Source organism: Numida meleagris, chromosome 6 (assembly GCF_002078875.1).
Source record: "Numida meleagris isolate 19003 breed g44 Domestic line chromosome 6, NumMel1.0, whole genome shotgun sequence".
NCBI classification, from domain to species: domain Eukaryota; kingdom Metazoa; phylum Chordata; class Aves; order Galliformes; family Numididae; genus Numida; species Numida meleagris.
Window position 1 is genome coordinate 24457013 of NC_034414.1, and position 27005 is coordinate 24484017.

At 51.7% G+C, this 27005-nt stretch overlaps 3 protein-coding genes across 7 annotated transcripts in view; 1 reads left to right on the top strand and 2 right to left on the bottom strand.

Moving 5' to 3' along the window:
* LOC110401290 (translation initiation factor IF-2-like) lies at window positions 385-1840 on the bottom strand (the record flags this gene model as incomplete). Its single annotated transcript, XM_021402219.1, has 1 exon — window positions 385-1840. A coding segment is annotated over one exon (1422 nt), but the record flags the coding sequence as incomplete, so codon positions are not given.
* Window positions 387-3939, top strand: CHST1 (carbohydrate sulfotransferase 1). Its single transcript, XM_021403328.1, has 2 exons — window positions 387-525; window positions 1952-3939. The coding sequence occupies exon 2, from the start codon at window positions 1996-1998 to the stop codon at window positions 3250-3252; it is 1257 nt and encodes a 418-aa protein (XP_021259003.1). The 5' UTR covers window positions 387-525; window positions 1952-1995; the 3' UTR covers window positions 3253-3939.
* Window positions 5866-27005, bottom strand: part of LOC110401828 (transmembrane protein 263-like) — a 218406-nt gene continuing 197266 nt past the window's right edge. For 3 of the 5 annotated variants that reach the window (XM_021403332.1, XM_021403331.1, XM_021403333.1), the window contains 2 exons: window positions 13433-13573; window positions 5866-10595 (listed from right to left, as the gene is read on the bottom strand). In XM_021403332.1, the coding sequence (XP_021259007.1) occupies window positions 10309-10595; window positions 13433-13573 (428 nt within the window). In that variant the 3' untranslated portion in view covers window positions 5866-10308. The remainder of the gene's footprint in view (window positions 10596-13432; window positions 13574-27005) is intronic. The other 2 variants (XM_021403334.1, XM_021403335.1) reach the window with 1 other exon arrangement.

Below are 27005 nucleotides of genomic sequence, written 5' to 3' on the forward strand. Positions count from 1 at the left end.
CGCCAGGTAAGGGCGGCGGGAGCGGTGCCCCGCGGAGCGGCTCTGCCCGGGGCCCTTCGCCGGCCGCCAACTTCGCTTGCCGGGCGAGAGCGGCGGGATCGCCGCCGTCCCGCGGCCGGGCGGAGGGAAGGGGCTGCGGTGGAGCTCGGGGGGTCGGAGCTGCGCGGCTCCCGGCGCTGCGGGAAGGGATGGGGGCGGCTGCGTGGGCTGAGGGTCGCGCCCCGGGAAAGGAGCCCCCCGGGCCCTGCGGGGGGGATGCTCGCGGGCAGCGGGGTGTTCGGGGGGAGCGCTATCGGAGCGGGCTGATCCGGGCGGCCGCATCCTGGGGAGGAGCGATGCAGTTGAGCAGATGAGAGATAAACAGGCGCAGGTGGATGCCGCGATAAGGAAACTCCGGGACCGGCTCGGGAGCGATTAATTAACTGGGAAGGCGAATGCCGAATGCCAGGAGGAGGAGAAAAGAAGAAACCTCAGCGGCAAGCTCTGCGATTTCGGTGCTGCTCCGAGCGGGCAGCGACCTGCGGGGTGCGCGCAGTGCGAACGATCTCTCGGTCCCTCGGAAACGTGGCCGGGATGGGGTCGGGGCACAGGAGACGTGGGAGGAGCGAGCGGTTCCGAGCGCGGCGCCCCGAGCCCTGTCCTTCGGGAAGTGCCGTGGGAGCGGCTGTGCACGTGGAGAGCGGGGGGAGCCGCGGCCGGAGGGGGCGCGGAGTGCGGCGGTGCTGAGCGCTCGCAGCCGCCCGCCAGGATCCTTCTGCCGCGGTCCCACTGCCGGGCGCTGAGCCGCGCCGCTCGGCCGTGCCTCTGCCCCGGGCGGGTGGGCTGCGGGGGTGCGCAGAGGCGCGGGCCCGACTAAACCGTCCTGACCGCGTGGGTTGCCGCCCCGCAGCCCTTCCGCAACGCGTCCCGTCGCGGGGAGAAGTCGGGGGACACCGGGAGCGGCGGCGGGTGCCCGGCCGAGAGTTGTTCTGCAGCGCTGCGGATCTTCGCGCCCGGACGGAGGGAGCGCAGCCGCGGCGTTCGGGGAAGGAGCGCTGCGCCCGAAGCGCCGCTCGTTGTAGCGGCGGAGCCGTGAGCCCCGCGGTTCCCGTGCCCGGAGCACGACGGGGACCCGCTCCCAGCGGAGCCCGCTGCAGCGCTGCCCGCCGGGTGTTGCGGAAGCGAGGGTGCAGGGAGAGAGCTTCTCGTCCCGCACCTCGTACCGCTCCGCGCCGCCGGGAGCGCGCCCGGGCACACTGGCGGCCGCGCCCCGCTCCCCGCCCTCCTCGCCCCCCCGGGCGGCTGCCGCTCTCGGTTGCGGTTTCCAGCTGGTCCCAAAGTCCTGAGTCACTGCGCGGTTTCCATGGAAACAGGCGGTGGCGGGATCGGGGGGTAGAGGGTGCCGGCTGCGGGATCGGGGCGCGCCCGGCACCGCGCTGTCCCGGAGTCCCGCACCTCCCGTCGGGGATAGGAGCAGGGATAGGAGAGCGGGCGGCTGTGTGCGAGCCGTCCTCTCGCAGCACGGGAACTGGGGTTCTGCGCGAAGGGTGCAGTGTGGCTGGCCAGCACTAGAGAGCAGGAAAGAGGTCCCGCTTGGCAGCTTCCACTCCGAAGATGGCACATCCCGGACCTCTCTCGAATAGGCAGACCTGGAAAAATAAAGAAGCCTTGGAAAAAGTGTCGGCTTGGAGGCTCGGAGAGGGTTCGGAGAACCTCGCGGAGCCTCCGAGCCGCCACTTTTTCTAAAGAATATTCCATGTCTCTGGAAGTCCTGGCTGGAAGCATCTCTGGAGGTGTGCCAGCCTCTTGCTGTTGTCCTCTCCTCTGAAGCAGGCTCTGCAGCGTGTGGCTGGGATCCATGTAGTTAGACCCGATGCGCGTGCACTGTGGAAGGGCGTTTGCTGGTGGTAGGAACGCTCGGGTCCCCCTTGCTGGTCCTTGCTCACCCCGTGCCTTCTCTGTTGGGTTGCAGACACCAAGACGACCTGTGAAGAAGCCCCATGAAGGTGACCAGCCATGCAATGTTCCTGGAAGGCTGTCCTCCTACTAGCCTTGGCATCCATTGCGATCCAGTACACGGCAATCCGCACCTTCACCGCCAAATCCTTCCACAGCTGCCCCATCCCCGTGAACTGCAGCCTGAGCCAGGATGCCGAGGCGGCCGAGCGGCTGTGTGATGAGAGCCCCACTTTTGCCTACAACCTCTCCACCAGGAAGACGCACGTCCTCATCCTCGCCACCACCCGCAGCGGCTCCTCGTTTGTGGGACAGCTCTTTAACCAGCATTTCGACGTCTTCTATTTATTCGAGCCTCTCTACCACGTGCAGTACACGCTGATCCCGAAGCTGACGCAGAGCAAGAGCACGACGGACCGGCGGGTGATGCTGGGGGCCAGCCGTGACCTGCTGCGCAGCCTGTACGACTGCGACCTCTACTTCCTGGAGAACTACATCAAGCCCCAGCCCGTCAACCACACCACCGACCGCCTCTTCCGCAGGGGAGCCAGCAAGGCCCTGTGCTCGCCACCCGTCTGCGAGGCCCTGGGCGCCGTCGATCTCCACCTAGAGGAAGGGGACTGCGTGAAGAAGTGTGGCTCCCTGAACCTGACGCTGGCCACTGAGTCCTGCAGGGAGCACGGGCACGTGGCCATCAAAACCGTGCGGGTGCCCGAGGTGAGTGACCTGCGGGCGCTGGTGGAGGACCCGCGGTTGAATCTGAAGGTGATCCAGCTGGTGAGGGACCCACGGGGCATCCTGGCATCCCGCAGCGAGACCTTCCGGGACACCTACCGACTCTGGAGGATCTGGGATGGCACCGGCAGGAAGCCCTACAACCTGGATGTCACCCAGCTGACCACGGTGTGCGAGGACTTCTGGAACTCTGTTTCCACCGGCCTCAACCGGCCGCCGTGGCTCAAGGGCAAGTATATGCTGGTGCGGTACGAAGACCTGGCCAGGAACCCCATGAAAAAGACCGAGGAGATCTACGATTTCCTGGGCATCCCCATGGACAGCAACGTCGAGCGCTGGATACAGAACAACACGCGAGGGGACCGCTCCTCATCCAAGCACAAGTATGGGACGGTGCGCAACTCGGCGGCGACGGCGGAGAAGTGGCGCTTCCGTCTGTCCTACGAGATCGTGGCGTTCACCCAGCGCGCCTGCCAGCAGGTGCTGGCACAGCTTGGCTACCGGGCCGCCCGCTCCGAGGAGGAGCTGAAGAACCTCTCCATCAGCCTGGTGGAGGAGAGAGACTTCCTGCCCTTCTCCTAAGGCCGGGCCCCGTTTTTGATACGGACCATTTCGAACTGTTGCCTTATTTTGTTTTCTTTTGTTTGGTTCCCCCGCCCCTCTTTCTCGTCTTCTTCTCTCCAAAATTTGCACTAAATCTTGAGCGGGAATCTCAGTGGAGTCCAGGGGAAGTGATTCTTGCCTCTCAAAACGTTTTGGACGCGCGAGGAATCGGGTCTCTCCAAGCAAGAGCTAGAACTGTGGATGGGTAACAATGTTTACAAAACACACAAAACGTATAAAGCAACCTTCAAGCTTTCCAAACCGAAGGGTACCTGGGGTACTGTACTTTTGCACTGTTTACTTTTACAATGTAAGAGGTAAATATAAATATAATTTATGAATGGCGTCGTCCCCTCCAGAATAACCCCCTTGCCCCCAATGAGCAGGTCAGACTGGAAGCTGAACTCAGAGCAACTTCCTTGTCTCAGATCTCAGTTTGATATTGTTGAGACAGTTGGAGTCACGTTATGGGGCTGAGCAGGCCGTCAGCTACTCCTACATGGTTGTTTGGTAACACCTGTGATATTTCTGTGTGCCAAAATCCCACAACAGGAAAAAAAGAAAAGGGAAGAAAGCGATTGGGTGGTTTGGTAGAAGCCCAACACAAATGCTTTATTTCTGTGTTTTCTGTAAATAAAAGTGCAATAAAACTGACCTGGAGGCGAACTTCGACTGAAAGACCTCAATAACTACTGCGGGTGGATGCGCCCACAGGTGATGGCCGATGTCTGCAGATCTACCTGGCTCCTGGTGCAGTGGTGTCAGGCTGGGCTGAGGACCAGCACATCCCCACGAGGATGGCAGGGAGCCATGTGCTACCTCCTCAGCACGTGCATGTTAGCATCTGAAGCGTGTAGCAATGCAAGCAGTTAAGCCAGAAGTGAGAACCTGTGGTTATTTCTAGGCATGAGAGCTTGCTGGTGTGCTTGGCAGCAGAGACCCACAGCCCCAGGACAGCCCCTTCAACCTGTCCCCCACTGCGCCTGTTGGTCTTATGTGCCCCATGCCATATCCAGCACCATTGGCACAAGCATTAGCGTGCGCTACCCTGGAGGGCAAAGAGAAACATTCCCAGTTCAGGTTATTAAACTGCCAGAATAAGAACAAGCAACCAAAAAGATTCTCCTGGAAATACACACAGTCTCCTTTGGTAGCTGGTAGCAGAGGCAGGAACCTCATGCTCCAGGCACCCTGCATCCCAGGGGCTGAACAGGGCAGCAGGACAGGGATGCAGCAATGCTGCAAGACTGTAGAGCACCCAGAGCCTGACACAAGATACCTGTGTGTTCAAACCCTGCCTGCTGACCAACTTCTCCAACCCAGCAGGGACACCATCCTCCCAGCAACCCAGCCCTGTAGGCAGGGACCTGACCCCTAAGGGGAAAGAGGAGGGAAACTCCTTCCTCGTCTCCCCTTTTTAAAAGATCTCTGGAGGAACTAGTGCAGCTGCTACACAAGGTCAGCTTTTTAAGGGCATGTAGCAAATTGGCTTAACTCAGCAAACCTGCTTGAGCTGGGCAGGGGCGGGGAAATGGTGAGCAGTAGTCATCAGTCTGATGGCTCTCATCAACCACCTATGCTATCTGCATGGTGAAATGGCCCACTCTAGTCCTGTCAGCAGAAGTGGGGCACAGCACGCTCTGCAACAGATGCTTGCCCCATCCACTGCCCCTGGCAGGGGCAGCTCTGGGGAGAGCTCCACCACTCCAGGCACTTTCTCCTTCATTTTCCACCACCAGTGAAGCATCAACCAAATAAATGGCTTGATTGCCCTATTATTAGCTACTAAATTAATCCTTTTGTCAGCACTTAACAAATGCTGAGCTGTTGGCTCCCAGCCTTATCCCAGTAAAAGGGACATAGGCTGCAGGGCTGCCAACTTCCTCCTCCCTCAGCAGTCGCAGAGCTTGGTGGCTCCTTCCATTGTGCTGCCATCGTCCCTGCTCAAGGGCTGCGCGTTCCCAGGAGCACGGGGCAGCTCTGCTATGGGAAGTGCCTGTGCAGTGGGTGAGGTGGCCAGGGTGACTGGCTGTGCCCATCCAGCACCCACGCTGCCTCCCTGTGAGCAAATGCATGGGTCTGGCTGCTCCATGAGGCTCCCCACATCTGTACAGAGGGAAGTAAAACTCCCCTGGGCTGTCAAAACAGGAGGCAGCAGCAGGGGGAAGAGCCTCTCTTCCTCAGCCAGAAGTGGCTGTGCAAACCTGCATCAAGAAACAGCATCTGTAGAGACAAATTCTTCTGCCTTTGTCTGCTGAGATTCCACTTTTGGGGTAGCTAGCCTTTCCCTGGCACCAAAGTCCTCATCTGCACTGGTCTTTACACCAAAAAAAGAAACTGAGTTTTAAAAGTCTTCTCCGAACTGCTCTTGCCATTCCAATCAGGAAACCTGCTTGCAGCAAAATGGCTTTTGAATCACGGTTGAAAGTCGTGTCCCAGTTTAAGCGGGGACTGAGCCTCAGCCCTGCTTGGTTCCTCATTTAGAGCCCTTAGGGAAGAGATCTGATTTCCCAAGGAATCTCTAACATCTTCACTCAACTGCGCTTCCTCTGCTTGTTTTCCCTCACTGGAAACAAGAAACGGCGCAACAAAGATTTTTATCCTCAAATTTTACTGTAATTAAAATACAGAGATGCAGAATATTCCCAGAAACACACTGCAAAACAAACCAAGCAAACAAATTCAGTAGGAAACCAATTACAGACAATGAAATGATAAAGAACAAAAGTGTCCTCTAGAGCCTGGTGCCATGCATGGGACCGTGCGGCCGCAGCAACGGTGCCGGGTTAGCAGAGGGCTCCTTGGCTCCTGGAGGAGCAGAGATGGGCCCAACACCCATCCTGGCAGCTCTGCGGCTCTCTCCATCCATCTCCACTTTTATGCTCGTGCTGTTATTTTCAGGAGGATGACTTTGCAATGGAGACACAGGAATGACCCACCCACAGGAACAAGAGCCAACAAGAGAACCCAGAGGGAAAGAAGTGGGTTAAGATTTTCCAGACACGAACACAAGCGGACAGAGAGGGGTGGAAGACATGCACTCCTCTCCCAGCCAGGGCAGCCACGCGAGCAGTCACCCTCTCTGCCCTCCCAGCCAACGTGAGTGTGGATGTGTAATGCAGGTCTCTAGGGGAGCTTTGGAGAGCTTTGCACCAAGGGCAAGACAAAAAGCAAAGGGAGGGAAAAAAAAAAGGTGAACGCTAACAGGATGAGTAAGGGAAAAGGGAGGAAAGCAAGTGCCCATGGGCTCTCCTCTGAGCCAGAGTAAGCCCCTTGGGCAGGGGAACACCCAGCTGTGGTGGGGCACCGAGCTGTGTGTAGAACAGTCTGGACCTACAGTGGGGAGATTCCGGCAAAAGCCTAGGGGGGATCTGGGAGTGAAGGGGGGGCTGACCTGGTGCCTGGACCCTCTGTTGGGTACATCGATCCAGCCAAATGGTAACAACCTCACCATCACCACTGCTGTGGAAGCAAAGCCCCAGCCAGGAACGGAACAACACCACACCCCAAAACTCATATTCTTCCACACTCTTCCCTAGGGCAAACTCTCTTACGTTCATCCTCTGATTCAGAGCCTGTCCTAAGAAACAAATTCCCTCTGTGCTCCTCCTTTTCTTGCTCTCCCACTCTTCCTCTCCTAACACCAGGATCCTCATCTTCCTTTCATGAGCTCTCTACATCCTGTCCGCCTTGTACCAAGTTCTCCCAGCTGGTATCAATGGGATCTAAGCAAAATGTAGTTCTTAGCCTCTTCCTCAAAGGGGCTGTGTGAGAAGTGGCTTGGGTGGGCTCTGGGCTGGCTGAAGTCTCTGTAGGAGGGCAGGAAAAAAGCAGTGTCCAGCAGCTTTCCCGTCCCAATCTGATCCCACCATTGTGCCACCGATGCTGTCAGGAGGTACCTTTGTGCTTACAGCCATGGATACCAACACTGTTTCCTTCTGCTCTGGCACAGAGAAAGCCCAGAAGACCAGCTCAGGGCTGGGTCACCCGGATCAAGCAAGCAGGCCTAGCACACCAACAGCTGTACCTCCACGGGCCCTCCTCTGAGCCCTGTGTGTTTATGTATTCCTGAACGCTCATTAAGCAGCAGAAGGCCCTGTTTTTTCAGTAGATTTAATCTTCTGTCCCCAGCTGCTAGTTTTCCCTTTTTTGCTAATTATGGTGCATGAGCTCTCTGTTAGCTGGGCCCAATGGACAGCAGTTCAGGCTGGGAGTTCCACTCAAATCTCTCCTCCCCTTTTCTAGGCCATCCCTCAAATGGGGACAAATGCGGAACTTCACTCCATTTACTGCAGGGACTCATCAAAGAGCAGAACTGCAAAGATGGGAAACCCTTAGGTCCCCTCCGGCCTTTCTCAGTGCACCTTTATCACATTTTCCATGCCTGCAGACAATAGCTTGAGAAGGACCTAATGCCTCCCCCAGAAGAATAGGCCCGTGTGGGATACTGGCCACCAGAGCATGATGAGCTTCCCATCATCTGCCCAGAGGTGGCTTGTGATGTGAAGCTCTTTCATGGCATCTTCTCCTGCCTAAAGCCTTGGAGAGGTAGTGAGGAGGAATCCCAGTGGGTAAGAAACTGTCTTTCCAAGAGGGCTGGTGACAGCACAGCTAGTTATGCACAAGCAGCTTTTAGCTTTGGGGCTAGAGATGGATTTAGAAGCAGTCTGCGATTTGGAATAAGAAATGAGACACACTGAGGGAGAGCGGTGAGCAGAGATCCATGCAATGCAAACTGCCCTCCCGCTTTGCAGGGCATTCACTACAAAGGAAGAACAGAAAAGGTTTCTTCTGGCCTTGCTCACTGCCACGAGCATCCCAGCAAAGTGCGGGTGCAAAAGACCTGATCTTTCTGTGAAGCTGCTGCCGTCAGAGACAGAACCAACACATCTGGGTCAACTTGGTCTTCACAAGAACAAAGGAGACAAGGAGAGGAAATGCACACTCATACTGAATGCTGTTTCCTCTTTAGAAACAAAGATGTAGGTTAAACCACTCCCATGCTATCCAAAGTAAAACAGTGCAGAGATCAGGAAGCTCTTCCCACTGCAAACGGCAGGTTCACTGCCCAGCAAAGGGCACAGGGAGAGACTAACAGCAGCACAACGAGCATGGGGACACAGCACCTTATGGCAGGCCCAAAATGTGGACTGAATAAAGGTCAGAATTAAACCAGCTCCACAAGCCCAAGAACATTCAGGCAGGATGGGGAGGGGACAACTTGTACTTAAATATTCCCTGATGTTTGAGGCCTAGGCAGCCAGGAAATGCAATGAGCCTGCACAGGAAATGAAAACCAAGGAAGTTGGCTTCGACGTCCAAAGATAGGGCAGAAAGTAAACAAATGGCATAGAAAGGAGAAAGGAGATTGTTCACATTCCTTTGGTTTCAGTAAACTAAGCTGCTGGGCCACAGAGAGGACATCTTCCTCTAAACCGTGATTATTGTGACAAGGACCCTATACAAACCTACATGCCAGAAGTGCCAAAGATGACGATGTGAACTCCTCCACGGCAGTGGCACAGTTTTGCTCACCTGGCTGAAAACATGCCTGTGGGTTGCTACGTACACACACGCTAACACATATGCATATCTATAAAACACAGCACAAACACTGCTTCACTTGCCTATGCATCCAACAGCTAACAACCTAGGCTACTAACCTGCCAAAGCCAGGGAAGGCAGAGTTAACGTTGGAACCTGCGGCTTTCCTCATCCCGAGAATCGCAGGGGACCGTGGAGTGTGAGCGTGTGCACATGTGTGAGTGTGTGTGAGTGCACGATGTCACCGACCCCCGAGCATCACGGGCCAGATTGAGGATGGCTATCACTCCCAGATGGATGCAGGTGTCTGGGTTTCTGCGGCACTGAGAGTTTGGGAGGGCTTTTAGTGCAATACGGTGGTTCAGAGGAGACGGGCTGGAGCCCCTTAGGGACACGTTCCCCAAAGCAGTGCATCCCACTCCTAGCCAGGCACTGCTCCCGGGGTGCTGGGCCACAGGAAAGAAAGGCTCTCAGCCTCTCCTCCCTCCCTGGAACAGAACTTGGGCGGCATTTGGGAACACGCTTGTTTGTGGTTACCAGTGACATCTGTGGAGTGAGCATGGCCTAGAGCCAGAGTGCCCCTTTAGCAGACAGGGATACTGGAAGGACTTCAAGGGTCAAACCCAAGGGCTTGTTTGTGTCTCTGTGGTAAGGGCACCTCTCCTCTCTCACCAGTGGGGCATCCACTACATGCGCTGTAACATCACAGATGCCTGGCAGATGCCACTGGCAGCAATTTCCCCCACTGGGAACATACAGCAGATTTCATCCTCCTGCCTTCCACCAAGGAAATCCATGCAGAAGTTGATGGCCTGGGACATATGATACTCTTGTGTGGCATCACAACTGGAGCTGCTCTGTTGAGATTGAAGGTTCCTTCTCTGAAGGGTACAACTCAGCCAGGGAGCAAGTAATTGGGAACAGCTTGTAGGTGGGCCCTGCAAAGAAAATGTAAGAGATGCAGGGCAGGAGGGAGGCTTTCCCTTCTTCACCGTATCTCTTCTTTGTGTCAGTGGGACTTTCTTCCACTGTTCTCCCCCACACAGACCCCCCAAGCACACCTCCCAGGGCTGAGGGGAGTGCTATTTCAAAGGCCATCTTCCCTGATGAAGCTGAATTCAACTACACAACCAGTACCTCAAGCCAGGCCTAATTCTCCCCTGTCCCCTTGTTCCCAGCTCCAGGCAGATGGAGCCTCTCCCGCTCCTCTTTGCTTACAAGAGGAAGAAGGGAGGAAGGAAACCACACGACAGAGACAACTGTGCCTTTGAAGTCCTCAGAGCAGAGATGGTTCCCAGTAGGTGATGAGAGTGAAAGGCATAGACAGAGGCTCTGGGAGCCCTGAGCCAGGCAGGCGGTGCTGAGCAGGCTGCAGCCAGAGTCTGCTCGGGTGCTTGACCCTCCCTGAAGCGACTGGTTCCAACTCAAAGAGGTGCTGTGTGGGGAAGAGAATGGGCAGGTCGACCTTTCGGAAAGGAGCTGCGATGCGGATTAGTCAGCCTTGTCCTTCTTCTTTGCGGTGAAAGGGACTTTGCCGGCGACCGCGCTGCCCACAGCTCCGACGCCGCCGGTCACGGCCGAGACGCTGCCCTTCACCAGTCCAACGCCAGCAGCGGGGACGCTGGTCACAGCCGTCTTGGTGAGCTCCAGGCTCTTGCTGCCCACCCAGGCGACTCCTCCCAGCGTGGCCCCCACCGCTCCCCGGGTGATACTGAACAGGCCACCCGTCACTCTCCAGATCACCCCCGCCTGCTGCTGCGGATGGTCCTTGCTGGCATCTGCGGGAGAGAAAGAGGGATGGTCAGCGGGGCCGGGCTGAGGGCCTTCTCCCTAGGCAGCGTTCCCCACCACAGCCCTGCTCCCACGTGCAACTCAATGCAAATGCCACTAAAAGGAGATGCAATACCATCCCCTGCGCGTTGACAAACAGCAGTAAATCACAGCCAGCACAGGAGCACGGGCTGCTGACAGCAGTGGCTGATGCTGGCGTGGCCGCAGGCCCTCAGAAGCAGCTGTTTGGAGGCAGCCCTGCGCACACGTCAGATGAGGGACTGAGGTGCAACACACACCTATCTGCCGGAGCTGTAATTGAGCTCGCGCAGATAGCAAATTGCGGTAAAGATACAGTGACACGGACGTCACCTCAGGTTGTACAAGCCCTCCAGAGAGCTCAGCGCTGTATTTAATAGTGTTAAGACTGTTAAGCTTAAGTTGATACGCTCTGTCATGCTGTCTACCTGTGCCATCTGGAGGAAGGCCAGCACATTGTGCCCACCCAAGCTGCCATCGCACCTGCCCACAGCCCTGCAGACGTCGCGTTCGCAGCTCGCCAGCTCCTGAGAAGGGGCTCACTCCACGCTGCTGTGGGGGGATCCGGGCCTGGCAGCCCTCCTGGCAGCCCCCGCACAGCCCTCCCCGCTGCCTCAGCTGACAGTGCTGTGCCAAGCAAAGGAGGAGCTGCTCTTTTCGTGGGACGAGATATTTTGGAGTCTCTGCCTTCTGATTCACTGCCAGTTCCGTACAGGAGATGAGTTACCAATAATTGCAGAAATACAACAAAGCAATTGTAGCAGGAAAAAAAGCAAGCACCAGCTGGGAAGGCAGCAGCCCTGGAGAAGCAGCATCCCTCCTCACCCACTGCCTGCTCAGAAGAGAGGTCAAGAGGCTGCACAGCACTACTGCAGCAGGAGGGCTCCTAGCACCCTGCTACATCCACACCTGGTTTCCTCTTCCAAGCACTCAAGTCCTCCCCACCCCCTTTCTCTGAAGCTCCTTGAGAAGAAAGCCCCATGTTTATCTGCTCACTGCCAGCCTCTTTCGTTGGTTGTTAATAATATTCCAGGCAACAGAAATTCTCTCCCTAGTCCCCCTCTTTGATGCCTCCACCCCCTCTCATTTCCATGCAGATTGGAGCCAGCATTGTTCCAGGCAGTGCATTTCCTTTGCTAGCAAGCAAAGGCCCTGGGAAGGCTGGAAGGCCAGCGAGCAGCTCATCAAGGTGCGAGGCCTCAGCGCACTGCTGCCCTGCTTGATGGAGATGTCAGACTTGCTCAGTCTGAGCAAACATCTTCCTTTTACTGTTAGCATCTTGTCTCACCCTGCATCCCTACCACATCTGCTATTCAGCGTACTTCTGCCCAGCAATACTGTGAATTTGTTGGAGTAGAGACCATCTTCCCATCATCCGCATGACACAAACACTGTAGGATCTCTTAAGTACTGCTGGAAAACAAGCCTTTTTCTTTTTCTCCTTTTTTCCTATTTTTTTTTTTAAACAAGCCAACCAGACAGCAAACAGCGGCAGCAGGGCACAGATTTTATCCTTGGAAGCACCACCTGCCCTGGGATGCTGGATGCAGACAGCCGAGGGGACAGCCTGACTTTGCCAAGAGGACGGAGCTGCTGTGCACCGCCAGCACCAGTCCTAGTGGGCACTCCCAGACTGCAGCAGGCCCTCTGTGGGAAGGGGGTGCTCCAGGGCTCTGAGGAAACAATTCCAGACGCCTTCAGACTCAGATGGCTAACTTTTAGGTATTTAACACAGAGGTTTAAATTAGGAAATTCCTTCTGTTTGGCTCCTTTACGGTCAGGGCAAAGATTTAGATTAGGCACAAGCCTGAACTAGGCATTGTGATGATCCTTTCCTGGTTACAACTCTTCTGATCTGGGGGTCTTTGCTCAGAGCCATAGACTTCCCTGAGCTCCGGCAGGGATGCGAAACAGTCATCCCTTGGGCAGGTTCAGGACAGTGCCTGCAAGCAGCCTGAGTTTGCCAGCTCTGGTGACTTGGAATAAGCCTTAGATTACACACTTGTCTGATCATCTAGGCAGCAAAATGGAGCTTGAGAGGGGTTAGCAGAGACTTTCTGATATAGCCTAAGCAGCTACTTTTCTACCGCGTATACAACATGTTGCCCGGCTTTTCCTCAGCAGTTTCTAAGTGCTTTTTTTCTTTCCCTTGAGGCTGCTGAGACCTTTCGGCTCCATCTCCATCTCAGCTGCCAGCCGCCCAGCCATTGCACACCGCTTAGCCAGTAAGGCACCTTTTGTCTTTCATCTTCAGCCCAAGGGCAGGATGGCACCCAGAGGACGGGTGTGCCATGCTGGGTGGGGTGGAACCACAGGGGCCCTGTGTTCCTGCTGGCCATGGATGCAGGATCCTGCGTGTCCCTCAGAGGACTGCAATGCAGAAGCTCTGGGCATTAAGCAGTGTGCTCAGCTGCAGAACCAAGAGCTGTATCAATGCAGCAATAATCTCCCTGGCTCTCCCTAGGTAAACTTATGTCCAAGGCTACCTGGAACTCCTCTGTGTGAGTCTTTAGCCCTCTCTATGTATTTCTGGGGCCACTGGAGCTGCTCAGCTCACTGACCGCCACCACTGTGAACATCACTTAGGTGCTGTGTGCTTGCCTGCAGGTGGACAGCCCAGGGACCAGAGCGGAGGAGGCAACTGCAGATGAGAGTGAGGGGGGATGCTACTCTGCCAGCAAAGAGCTACAACATATTGGAGAAAGTGTCAGGAAATACTAATGAAGAGAGACAAGGACAAAGGTTCTTTCTGATTAAGCTAGGCAGAGTCAACAAAGCTGCAGCATCCTGGAGCAACAGTGCTTACATGCTGCCTGCACCTGCTCTGCAGCCACTCTCACGGTCCTTACATTCCGCAGCAGCAGGGAGCAGGGACGAAGGACCTGGCCCTGGGAGGGGTGGGAGGCTGTTCCAGGAGCATCCCCCAGGCTCCAACACAGAGCAGAAGCTGTACCACCAAAAACATAAATAATAAAATAATAATTAAAAAAAACCTCAAAATTTGAAAATATTTGAAAAGAAAAGAAAAAAAGAAATCCCTTATGGCCCTAAAACACAAGGGGACACGTCCTGTTCTGTCAGCGTGCTGAAACAAGTCGTATTTGTGCTATACTACAGAGGATGTGTCGAGAGCTCTCCAGCCAGCCCTGGTTAGTTTGTCTTCAGGACTGCAATAAACCCCATAGTAAGCTGTCATGTAAGATAAGCATCGGATTTACAGTGCAAATTAGCCTCTCAGACAATGGAGTGAGCTAAGCATTTTGTTGGCACAGAGGAGACCAGATTAAGGGCGAGACAGGCAGCAGAGATGAAATACACAAAATAATCAGAGAGACAGACACACAGCCAGAGCATGGGAACAACTCTGTTCCCTGGAGCCCGCCACAGCCCATGCTGCTCACAAAAGCTCTTCACCATCTGTCAAGCCCTTTTCTCTTCCATCAACGACCTGGCCTTTTTGAGGGTTCCTTCAGCTTCGCCTCACCCCACGTCAGCTCAGAACAGAGGAAGGAGGAGGAAAAGAGAAGAGTGAAGGACACTGCTGTACAAATGCTGACTCTCTGTGCCGAGGTTGGTGTCCCACACAGTGTGCTCCTCCTGCCCGCAGCCTCCCCGTCCCCACGGTGTCAGCATAGAGCTGGGGTCCCACTGCCACGCTCCATACAGAGCAGCGCTTCCTCATCAGGTCCTGGCCAGGTGAGAACTCTACTTTAAGGAGGATTAGTACCAGTTGCTCTTCCTTACCGACTTATAAAAACAGCCTCTGGTCAGGAACGTGAGGTGAGGGAGCAGCACGTGTGGCTCTCCGTCCATAGGACACTTTTGTCCCAGCTGAGCCCCAGGCAAAGGAGCTGGGCTGGCTCAAAGACCAAAATGCAAACAGTGCCTGGCACCAATCTGGCCCTCCGCAGAGGTGAGACGGGGTGAGGTCCCAGCTCCTGCCCGAATGACGCCTCTGGCAGCCATTAAGTGACCCTGTAATGGCCGCTGGTGCACTGAGGCAAGTTCCTCTACCTGGAGAAACGTCTGATCTGAAGGAACATGCGAGGGGTGGAGGGTCAGTGACTCATGCAGCCCAGTCTCAGCTTCGCCACTGAATTTTAAGCAACTCCGAGTAAATCATTCTCTCCTTTAATGCCTCTGCACCACTGCAATTGAGAATGCGTGATTTTCTAAAAGCCTCGGCTGTTGAGTCACACCAAAGTGTGCATGGGAGAGAACTTTCCAGTCCTGATGTTTCTTGGAGAAAAAGCTGGAGTTTGGTTCAAGTGCACTCCTTAAGCTCTGAGAATCCCAAACGGATTATTGTTATTTTTAACCTTGTGATTTTCTGAGCCTACCTCAATTTGAAACGCATGGGGTTGGCACCGCTGCTTCTCTTCCCCTTCTGTAAAGCGATGCTGAAGTTAATGATCCCTATTTCCTTGTATTGCTGGGCTGTCATGAAGGTTAATTAGGTACAGTCGGTGCGGTGCTTTAAATGGGAAACTGTGTTTGTATCATCATGACTGGCGCCGACAGATTCCTGTTGATATTCTCAGTAGAGATGCCAACGACAACTTCCAATTTATCTCTGGAGAGGTTTCCAGTCTGCAGACAAGTCACAAAGGTGAGAGAAAAGCTTGCCCCCTCCCAGGCACACCAGCTGGCTATGGAGCTGCCGACTGTATAGCTAGGATTCTCAGCTTGGGAGAGGCACCTCTTTTCCTGTGTGAGCCACTAAAGCAGGCAGAGACCACTCTTAGGGATGGGCATCAACAAAACCTCGCTGCACACCTCCAAGGAGGACCCTTCTCCAGGGAAGGGCCAGCTCTGCCTTCTTCCACAGCTCTAAAGAAGACTGAGCTGACCCTTGCAGGACACAGCTGTACCAAGCACCAACGCCTGTGATGAAGGAACTGCTGTTCCTGCCCTTTCCAGCACTTTAGGATCAAAGATCTAGATCTGGCTGTGTCAAAGGTGAAGAGTTAAAGGGAGCACTACAGAATGCTCACACACTTGTGTTTCCTTCCTGCCACACATCCCATGCTGCAGCTGGTGGAAATGGCTCCACATGGCTCTGCAGCTGTGGCCCCCCAGCCCCGCTTGCCCAGGCACTGACCACTGCAAACCAAGGTGGTTGCCACCAGCAAAAAGCCTAGAAATGCCACATTGAGTTTACCCCTTGAGTTTTAAATGCTAATTCCCAGAGTCTGCAATCAGCAAGATGTATCTGTCTGTCTCCGCTACAGGACGGCTTGTGAGATCCTGCTGCATGCAGCAAAATGGGGGCAGCTGTCTCCAAAGCCTGGCTCACCCCAGGGCTTGTCACTGGCACAATGAGCTTTAATTGTTCCTTGCACATGCCCCAGGAGCATTATTAACTGCTGAAACATCTTCCTTGCAGCACTGCGAGAGAGGGTTCAGGAGGGTAAATGAACAGTGATACAGAGTGGCTTGTTTTCCTCAGCGGAGCCTGGGGGAAAAGCACTCTGACTCTGGAAGTGTGAGGCGCTGTACTGTGCTTTGCCTTGGCTGGGAATTTTCTGTCGGGAATTTCTCTTGTTGGGAAACATCACATCACCAAAACTACTTGTAAAGACGTGATGGTATTGTTGAAACCTCCACTGAAAAGGGAATTCGGGGAGCTCGGGCTCAGAGCAGCTAATAACTCAGTGGTGAAGCACTAGGTCAGCCTTGGGTCTGCCCAAGGACGCTCCCCAGCCCCACACACACCTGCTCAGTGGCCCAAACTGCAGCTGAACGCCATGTCCTCTCTTTCCCTTTCACTTTGTAGGAACAGACATTAACTGGAGGAGGAATGTAAGCTTGCTCTCTCACTTTGCAAGTGCAGATGCAATGGTCTGTAAGGAACTACCACAGTCATCTTTCAGCCGGGGATGCTGCCTGGCGCCAGGAGGCAGCAGCTAGTCCCACCTCTGCAGAGCCCAGAGCATCAAGGAAGGCATGTGCCCTCTTGCTGCAGAGGGGAAATAATGAGCACTAATTGATTGGTCTCAGGGAGCTTCTTAGAGACAATCTCCCTGCTCCCACTGGCACGCTTAACCTCCAATCTGAAAGAGAAAAAAGTGCACGCTGGGACAAAGTCCTCAAAAGGCTGTCGTCCTCTGACATAAATCATAAGTGCCTAAGGATGAGGACACTCCATTTTTATCAGCTTGTTCAACAACTGGCCTAACGAGACCCTAGTCTCATCTGAAACAAATATCATCTCTGACCACAGGGCACACGTTTAAGGAAGGTGAGCCCCCAGGAGAGTCCAGGAGCAAAGCCGCATGGGCATTGCCCATACAGGAAGAATGAATCCAGGCACAGCGTTTCCACCTCCAACACAGCGTCTGTTTTTCTCATTGCGGAATACACACAGAAGGTCAGGCTTTTGCTACTGCCCATACGGGTCTCTGAAAAGCCTACAGGATGTCTCAAGAGCACTGACTGTGCAGAGAGATGATCCCAAAAGGCACGAGATCTCAACTTGCCCAACTGTCTGTGGCAGCTGCTTACTTCCCCTGCATAAACCTGCAGGTCCTGCACAAGAAACCAGAATGGCGTGTTATGGGAAGCACGAACAGCAAGGGACAGCTATCAGATGGCCTTTGCTTTCCCTCTCCATTGTGTTAAAAGCATCAGAAGTGGCCATCAGACTTACTTTGTTTGAACGTTATGTCTCTGTCTACCTTCCATTTCCACTCTCTGCTCCACCTACAAGCTCTTGATTCAGTCAAGAGGCTTGCTTGGTAGGAGTACAGAAAGCTGTGCCAGTGGCTCCTGCTCCTCATTGTCCTGCTGGAGTCTCATCACCGTGACACTGTGATTTTGGGTCATAAGGACAGGATCACCTCTTGCTGTGAATATGACCTAGCACACGGGGCTCTTAATCTCATTTGGGGATCTGTGGGTGGAAATGGAATCGTCCAGAGGAAATGATGATTTTTCAGTGTCTTCAAGCTTTAATGGCCTGGGGAGGAGAGCTTTCACACAAAATAGTACTTCCCTTAAAAACAACCCTTCCTTGTACTTGTGCCTAGGCTGAAGAGGCCATCTTTTAAAGCTTGCTCTTTGACCTGTGTTAGCTCAGCTCTTGTCAGGGCACTATGCCTACTCTGACAGCTCTCTAACAGTGATTGCACATTCTTTGCTGAGCTGCTTTCAGCTGCTCGTGATAGCACCTGGCACAAAAAGACCCCAAATGAATCACAGGCTCTTGTTAAACAGCCTTGTTAATTCAGCTCTGATGAAGACACGGGAGAAAAAAAAATCAATATTTGTTAAATGAAAAAGGACAAAACCTGTAGAGAAATAAAGGTCATTTTCATGGTTCTATGAGGCCCTTACAAACAATGGAGAGTAAATAGCATAATCCAAGCTTATGTAAGAAACGACTTTTTTTCCATGCTCTAGTGCTACCTGGTGGATTTTACACAAAAGCAAACTGGGTTAAGCCTCCCCCACCCTGTGAGGCCAGAATTCCTTCCCACGACAACGTGCCTACCTCACCATTTATCAAAAGGTGCCTGAGTACAATCCCAGCAGCAGCTTGGGAAGGATCATGGAAGGGAGAGTCAGTCACATCTAATTGGCAGAAAGGTGCTCTAAGCTCAGATCGGCCATTAGAAGTCAGCTCTGCTCCTCCATCAGCTACCATCTGTATTTTATGCACTCTATCCCTAATTATTAAAAGCTTAATCTGTCTCCCTTAAGGAAACTCATGATTGCCACTCAAACACTTTGCAGATGAGACATCCAAGAATTTGTCCCAGAAAAGTTAGGAACGGATCCTGCCTTGCTGACGGGGGTGACCCAGGTTCAGGCATTTCCTCTTGCTGCTTCTGGAGCAACTGAGCAATGGACATTGATGTTTTCCAGCAGAATGGCTGGCACCAGAGAAATCCAGAAATTGCCCATTTATTTTGATTATGTGCCTGCTTTCCTCCCTAAAGGCACATGGAGGAACTGAAGTAAAAATGGAGAGAGGCTCAAAAACCAAAGGCACAAATTTTAACTGACCTAAGGTCTGAGTGAAGATTTCTGACTCAGAGAAATGACCCGTTCACCACAGTGGCTATCCAGGAGTCTTTCTGTCCATCCAAAGGATAACAAGACAGTTAAGCTAAAAGCTGTTTGCTACGGAAACAGTGGAGCTGGAAGTCCACCAGGGAGGCTCAGATGCATTTGTCTGCTCACGCTTCAGCATGCCAGCAACAGGCATGCTATTCTGCTGGTAGTAGGTGTTCAATGGCAGAGCCTCAAAAACTTGATTCCCAGCTCAGCTGTCAGGGGAAGAGCGCTGCATTGGTGAGTGGGCAGGTATGCTGCCTCCGGGAGCAAGCAGATGAGCTGGCAGAATAGGGAAGGACAAGAGCAAGTTGCGTGTCAGACGATTTAATCTATTCCAGCGCAAAAATCACACCCCAGCACCACATCCAGACCTCATGCACGTCCCCTCACCTCTGTCACTTCTAAGTGTGACAACCAGCCCTCCCACCGCTGTGTTCCCAGCAAGCCTGTCACCTGAAAATCTCAGCCCCGAACGCATACATTAATGGTAGCCCTAACACTGTCCAAGGAGACATCAAATCTCCTTTGTGCTGCACAGACAACAAGGTGCTGCTCAGGAACGTGAGGCCACAAGTGTGGCAGTTCCCTCTGCCTTCTTCCATACTCATGCTCCTGCACTTCTCAGGGCAGATTTCAGTAAGGCACAGCAGGGCTCCATGTGCTTGGCTTCCCAGTGGGTGCTGATGGACTCTACCCGGTGTTGTGGCATGGGCTACAGGTAAGGTGGCATTTTTCTTTCATGCCCTCAGACATGCTAGAATATCTAGGCCTTCCTTTGAGAACAGTACTTCAGACCAGTAGGAGAAATACCGCTAATACTTCTGCTCTCATTCATTTTACCAACTGCTGGAAAACCTGTCCTATGCCTGGCTTGGATAGTGGTGTGCCAGGGAAAGCCGACAGCCTGGAGGACCTCAGACCCCTCTGGGATCACTGCCCTCCTTCAGTGCCAACCTGGTTTGAATCAAAGCCGAGATACAGGCTGGTTTCTCTCAGAGCAAAGGGCTCAGTGGAAAAATTCAGCTGCACACCTACAGCCTTTCAGGTCTCCATGTTAAAACCGCATTTATAGTGTCTTGATTCTATAACACAACCTGGCATGGCAATGTAGTTATGATTTCGCTATCAGGAAATGAAGTACAATATTACTCTTTCTCTACAGATACCCCTTACTTTTTTTCTGCAGTTCTGCACAAATGGGAAGCAATAAAACAGGAGAGTCAATTCCTTTAAAAATGAGTGACTATTCAAGGATGCTTCCAAGTACCCAGGTACAGGGCTGCAGGATACAGTCAGGTACCATCCCAGCTTTCACATCAGGGTGTCCAGCTCTGCATGTGGTCCACGTGCAGCCCCACGCTATGCTTTTTCTCAAAGCGAGATACAACCTTCAGAAACTCCAGACCCCAGCGTGCCACACTCCAGCTTGGCTAGAGCCATCATTACAGAAACTCATTTGCACCTCTATTTTCCTCCCTTTGTTTCCAATCAGATGCCTACAGGGAACAACTGGAGTGACATGAATCTCATCAGAGGCTGAGGTCTCATCAGAAATCCCATCAAGTTATCATCTAGTCCCAACAGGCCCTCCACAGAAAGAAAACATCTTGTCATGGCTTGGAGGACCCCTGTGTACATTGTGTCTTCAGCAGGGATTTTTAATGGGCTCAGGAATCGCAAACTGGATTTTATTTTAGAAAGTTAAAAAAAAATCCTTTCTATTTAAGTGTCCTTTTAGCTCTTAATGGCACTTTTCTAGACTCTTTTCTTACCAACAAAACAGCTCCATGTTAAGGAACTCCAGGCAGAGAAATCTTAACTCTCCAGTAACTCCACAGCAGAGCCCAAATGGCCAAGGAGACACTGCAAACACGTTTCTTACCTGCTGAGCACAAGCACACATCTGCTCAAGCAATAGCAGTGGGATGTATGCAGTCCTGTTCACTGCTCAGCCAGAACAACCTTATGGGACTAATTCAACCCTCACATACCTTCGACTTCGAAAATGCCGCTGACACCACAACCCTAGCCCAGGGTGCAGAACACACTGTTCCTAAATGCTGAGCCCTGTTTCTGAAAGGGACAAAGAGCCATGTGGCCTCTAACCTGCACCTTCCAGATTCCTGCTTAATGAGCTTTTATCAAGCCTCCTGTGGCCGCATGCAAGCATCTCTCCAGCTAGCGGCCATCCCAAGCACAGACCTACGCTGTCTGCTGAGCACTAAAGGCCTCTCTTCCCCTCCAGCAACAACTTGGCTGTCTGAACTCTGGCTGGCTGATGGCAGCACCTGGATGCCAGCCAATGGCCGTAAGTTTTTCTGCAGCTGAATATGTTTAGTCCCCTTCCTAGGGCACCGGCTCCATTATACAGCTATTGTTTATGACCCCAATTATCTCCCAGAAACTGGTCCTTGCCTGCAGTTAATAACCAAGGCTAAGTGATCAACCATTAGGACTCTAGCAAACTGGTTGTTAACTTCTCTGTCGACCAAGTTCAGAGTCTTTTATTGCTATTAGAAATTCAGATTAATGATTCATAACAGAAATGGGCTCTCCAGTGATACAGCTAGGTGAGGCCAGGTAAGGGGTGAAAGAATCACTGCTTCTTCCTCAAGGAGATGAGCCTTCCTCTAACTCATGGGTGTCTGACCTTTTGGCTTGCCAGGGCCACGCTGAGTGAAGAGGAATTGTCTTGGGCCACATATAGAACATATAATAAAGTATGTAAGTAACAAAACTTCTTTTTTTTCATATGTATATATTACTAAAACAAAAAAAGGAAGGCAACAAAAACTTTAGACTGGTGGGATATTTGACCTTGTTTTTGTGAAGCTAATGAACGTGATAACACATTAGCTTATTCAATTATTTTACAAAGTAACACAAGCCCAAGTTTAATAATTAAATAAGAAAACAAACATGTCTGCATAATAACAAAAACTGTGTGCCTTCCCAGGCCCACACACGTGTAGGTGGGTTGAAATATTATTATTGGTAATCACTGCATTTTACTCGCCAAGTGGCAAAAGCGTATGTAATGTGCAACACACGTGGGTTTCAATGCCACTGGTGGGTGTGAGAGGTTGAGTCAGCAGTGCCCTGAGTCCCCCCCTCCACAATCGACTCATGAAAAATATCACTAAAATCACTTAATCATGTTAGAAGTTGATAGTCTTGTGGGGCTGCATGCAGCCCTGTGGGCTAAGGGCTGGACATGGCTGGTGTAACTCCTTTCTCAGCCTCTCCTGATGTCTGGGAGATGGCAAAGAACATCTTATTTTGCTGAGTACTTCAAACTTTTCTTGGGACCTGGATAGCGTGTGCGGATCTATATATAAAACAGGCTCACTCCCTGGAAACTGCCTTCAAGGACCTCTTCCAAGCTGTAATTCCTACCCTAGTATTTCAGATTCCCCGCAGTTAACAAGAGAAAGCCAATACTGCAAATCCCTGTGGGGCAGGAAAATGAAACCTCAAAAGGAAGGGCTATATAGAACCAGAGCCCAATGTGTAGAAATGAATCTCAGGTTTTAAGAGGACATCTATGGCCAATAACAGACACATTGTTAGCCTGTGCCAGCCTACCCCTCACAGGTTGATTTGTAAAGCATCCCTCCAACAACTCATCAGAAAATAGTAGTTTCAATTCAGAAAAAGCTAATGCTGCTTCCATTTCACAGCTCGTTCTTGTCCTCTGAATGCTAATGAAAGACCATCAGCATGGCTCTCATAGGCTCACAAGGGCCACCAAGTACCCTACAGAACATAATGTTCTGGATGTTCAGCAGCTTTTACTCCATAAAGCATGTAAGTCTGAGAGCGGGGAATTACCACCACAGTCTTTGGCAATCTGTCCCAGTCTGGGTAGACTCAGTATGAGAGCAACAGAAAAATAAACCCAGGCAGTGCAGCTGCGCAGCTGTGGAGCTCTGGGATGCACAATGACACAGGTGGGAAACATAGGCTACCACATGTGTAAGGATGTCTGGTTGATGATCCACATCCTTAGGAGTTGGTTCCTTTGGTGACTTTGGGTGCAACAAGCTCACTGTCCACTTGACATTCTCCCTACAGCTCTCAGTCCTACTTAGGGTTGATATTTGCTCTCCATGAGCTGAAGAAGGTGACAACTCACTGACATGATTATTTCTCTCTCCTCCTGGGAGAAGCTGACACTCAGGTCCTCCTCACCAAAATCTATTATATGCTACCCAAAAGGTGTTCACTTTCCTACCATTCCAGCACCAGCTAGAAAGTGGCAGACAAGGATAGAAATCATTGAGGAGAGGGCACCTTTCCCGTCTGACTGACTGCAGGAAGACAAGAGACCACAAGATGCGTCACCATGGGCGAGGGCAGGGCAGCCACCTGCAGCAGGGTGAGGACTGATGTTTACGTGCTAACAGTACATAGCGAAGGAAGATCCAGCAACTGTTTTAGAGGAAGCAACAGATTTTCTGGGGTGTGAAGAGGATGCAAAGATCATCCTGCACTGAGGGAAGAGCACTCAAAGAGTAGAACATTTCCTGCAAAAATGTGCTAGTGCTTTTTCTGTCCTGCTCAAGTCCATTCTCAGCCACAGTCCCTACAGCCATGAGAACATGGTGACATTTTCTTGTGAAAATGGGCCACCATGGAACAGGTCGCAGGGAGCCTGCCTGTTCTGGAGGGGAGCTGAGCACTGAGAGCCCCCAGCTGCTGTCCTCCATTGGGGCTTGGCGATAGCTATCCACCGTTCCCCATGATGGCTCGGACAGCCTTAAAAACACACGCTTTCCTCCTCACGCACAAACATACTTATTCATGTATTCGCAACAGAAGCACTAACAGCTATAATTGGATCCATTACGGGGGTTATTAGAGCTCTCAGTCACTGCCCATGCAGCCCTGTGTGGTGCTGGGGAAATGCACAGGAAGAACAAACAGGGCAGAGGCACGGCCAGCGGCAGGGGCTTTAAAAACGCGTTAAGTTGTTGCTGTGGCAACTAAAGCAAAATTTCTGGCAGGAACCGCCATGTGTGGGGAACTGTAAACTTCTCCATTTGTGGAAAACATTGGTCATGTCTCTGAAAGGGAGGTGGAGGAAAAGCAGAAAAAAGGTCTCTTTTCAGAGACTGCTACGGCCAGAGCCAAGAACAGTCTGCTTGCAAATTTATTCTTACGGCAAGCCCCGATGACGGGTGGATTATACATACCAGAGCTTCTCAGCAGCCAGTGCACCGAGACGGAGCTGGTGCGCCCTGAGGAGCCCTTCCAGGTACTCAGCCCTCCTGGGCACAGCTGCCAGGGAAGGGACCGAGCTGCCGTCCAGCCCCATGCAGAGTTGCGGGCCACTCACCTCTGCACCCACCTGCCTCCTCTGAATGCACCTAGGAGGGACCCCATGGAAATGCAGATTGTCTGAGAAGTGACTTTTACTGAGATGATAGATATTGGAACACCACACTTTCCATCCATAAACAGCAGGAGATGGAAAAGCAGTGGTTAGGTCTGAAAATACTAAAATTTGGCTAGAAAGGCTGAACCTGATTTCACAGAAAGCACTGTAAGACAGCCCATTCTCTCCAAGAGGTCAAAACAGCAGTTATGTCACATATCCTGAAAAACATCAGATGCTGTCCGCCATTTTAACATCTCAATACAGGTTGCCAACTTTCAGGTTTGTGTATGGTAAACATCTCAATGTCATGTTTAATTTAATTACAGTGCAGGACCAGAGTTTGTTTACTACCTATTCAGGCTGAACAAGTTGTTGTTGTGTCACCTGTTTGGTTTCCCATGAGATTCCCTAGATAAAGCCAAAGCTTCCCACATCACCTCCTGCCCCACACCTTCCCTGCTCAAGGGGCACAGTCATCAGTTTGTTGTTTAAGAACTGTATAATTCACTCAGTTTTGGAAACTCAGAACTGCAGGGGTGCCTGATGTGAGACTGAATTCTCTCCAGTTTAGAGTATGGGTGGGAGCTAGCAAATGGGCACTTAGCAAAAAGATTCAAGAGCAGCAGCAGATGCTGCCAGCAGAATATTTGCCTACTGAGAGACACTGCATAGGCAAAATGATTGATGAGGAGTTCAGCTTTTCTCTGAAGTCAGCAGCTTCACCGTGAAGACTTTATTGCAAGTTAGACTCACCAGGTGGGACTGCCTTCCACCGTGAAAGGAGGAGCAAAGGGAATGGGGACAAAGATAAGGGAGGGCTCAGGCTTGTGAGAGGGAGCACGGCTGTGCAGCCCCATTGTAATGCAGCCGGTGTCCTCGGCTCTGTCCCCGGTGACACGGAGGCTCATGACTTCCTGACCCTGGCCCTCACCGCTCACAAGGCTTCACTGCATCAGTGACCTCACTGTGAATTTCTTACGCTGACTGACAGCAACCTGGAAAAAAAAAAACAGGAGCGATGAAAGTGCGCTGCTGCCAGAGGGGAGCCGGACGCAGGGCAGCAAGGGGCCCTGCCTGAGCGTGCGGGAGGTCTTTAAATAGACACCCTGGGTCCGCTCTGCACAGCATTAAGGTTGGCAGCGAAGCTCTGAGGTCAAGGCAAGAAATAAGTACTTTCAAAGCTCAGTGAAGCTTATGCTTAAACTACAGCTCTAATTATCCTGTTAATCAAAGCAAAAATCTTTCAGTTTTGCAAATCTGGCCAACAAAAGGCTGCAAATTCACTGCTCAGCCTGCATTCCTAGCCCACAGAACTCGCATAAGGGCTTGTTAGCAAGAAGGTTTAGAAAAGAAATGTAAGGCATTATCTGTCTGCAGCTGTTGAAATCTAAAATCTGAAGTATATGAATGTTGCTTGTGTAGACAAACATCTTTCCTTGGCATAAACATCACCTCAATCCATACTTCTGTTATCTACTGAAATGTACAGAATGTATCAAAACCATACATATTTTATTCTGGTCAATGCAATCCATGATAAGGTTTCTTCTAGTGAACAATGGAGTTTTCTTCACTGCAAACTACTTTTAAAGTCGTTTGCTGCTATGAGACACACAGACTTCAGTTTAAATGCTACAGTAAGGTACAAAAAAATCAGTCTATCAAACAAGAGAGAGGTAGACCACACACAGATCACTTCTCAATTTCCAGAGTCACTGATGCGGTGAAGATGTATGTTGCTGGAGAACAGGCCTGTCACTGGCTTTGGGTGGTGAAACATCAGCAGCAGTTAAGGTTAGCTGCAAAATTCTCACTGTGCACACATACCAATTTCAGACCTGACGTTACAGCTGTTAACACCTGCATCAGAGCATTTCCAAACTTCTTGCTTTGAGAAAACAGTTTGCTCCCATAAATTAGGACACTATTGTAGCTGAGAAGCAACCACAAGATTTACTTTAAGTTCATCATTTTGGGGGGGCGGTTACTTCCTTAGGATTTCTTTTTAATTGTGAAGAAATGAGTGCCAGAAATTATTGCCAAACACACGGGCTGCATGTATGATGTTTCTCACTGGGGATATACCAACGTGGAGACTGCTTTTCTTCAGCCCGATCTTCCCCCACGTGCAAATATAAAAGCATAGAATAATGATATCCAGTTTTCCACCGACAAGTAAGGTAGTGGAGGTGCCACAGGTAAGCAGGTGATTCTCATATAACTAACCAAATTCCATCTTAAAAATAGTTTGGTTATTTGCCCTAGTATGCTTGCTTGGATATTTACAATCTTACTGGTCTTCTGCTTAGAAACCTAATTTGCAGCCAGGATTTATCCATGGGCCGTTTATCCCCATCTCTTCTACTGCCAATGTTGTCTTTCAGTTTAAATTGCTCTTGTCCCTCCCTGGTGTTTACTCCTCCGATGCACTTATACAGAGCATTCATATCTCCCCTCAGCCTTTGTTTTGCTAGATTAAACAAGCCACACACTTCCAGGCCCCATGCACAGACTCTCTCTTGTTCCCATCATCCCCGAAGCTTTTCTCTGTACCTGTATGCCAGTCAGGTGGATGTGCAGAGAATTCACTAAGGCCCCGGACAAGGCCACGTACACACCCTTCTCCTAAAGGGGCAGACTGCATCATACAACCTAGGGTTGCATTTGGTTTTTTAGAATGCAGGAACATTCATCATTAAGCATGCAGCAATCTATGCTGTAGTGTTAGAAATTGTTGCATTTATACCATTTCAGTCACTGGTTGTCTGTTTTTGCTGTATGACATCCAAGCACTGCTATCAGTAATGGTAATACACAAACTACTTTGTATACCGCCTGTTTGTACAATCCACACCCAGTGGAAAATCTACGTAAGGATCTAGAAAAAGCTCCAGTCATCCCAGGGAAGCATCTATCCAGACTAGGCCTGTCCCACCCAGTC

Coding starts and splice junctions, on each gene's coding strand:
- CHST1 (XM_021403328.1), top strand. CDS start 1,996: ATGCAATGTTCCTGGAAGGCTGTCCTCCTACTAGCCTTGGCATCCATT.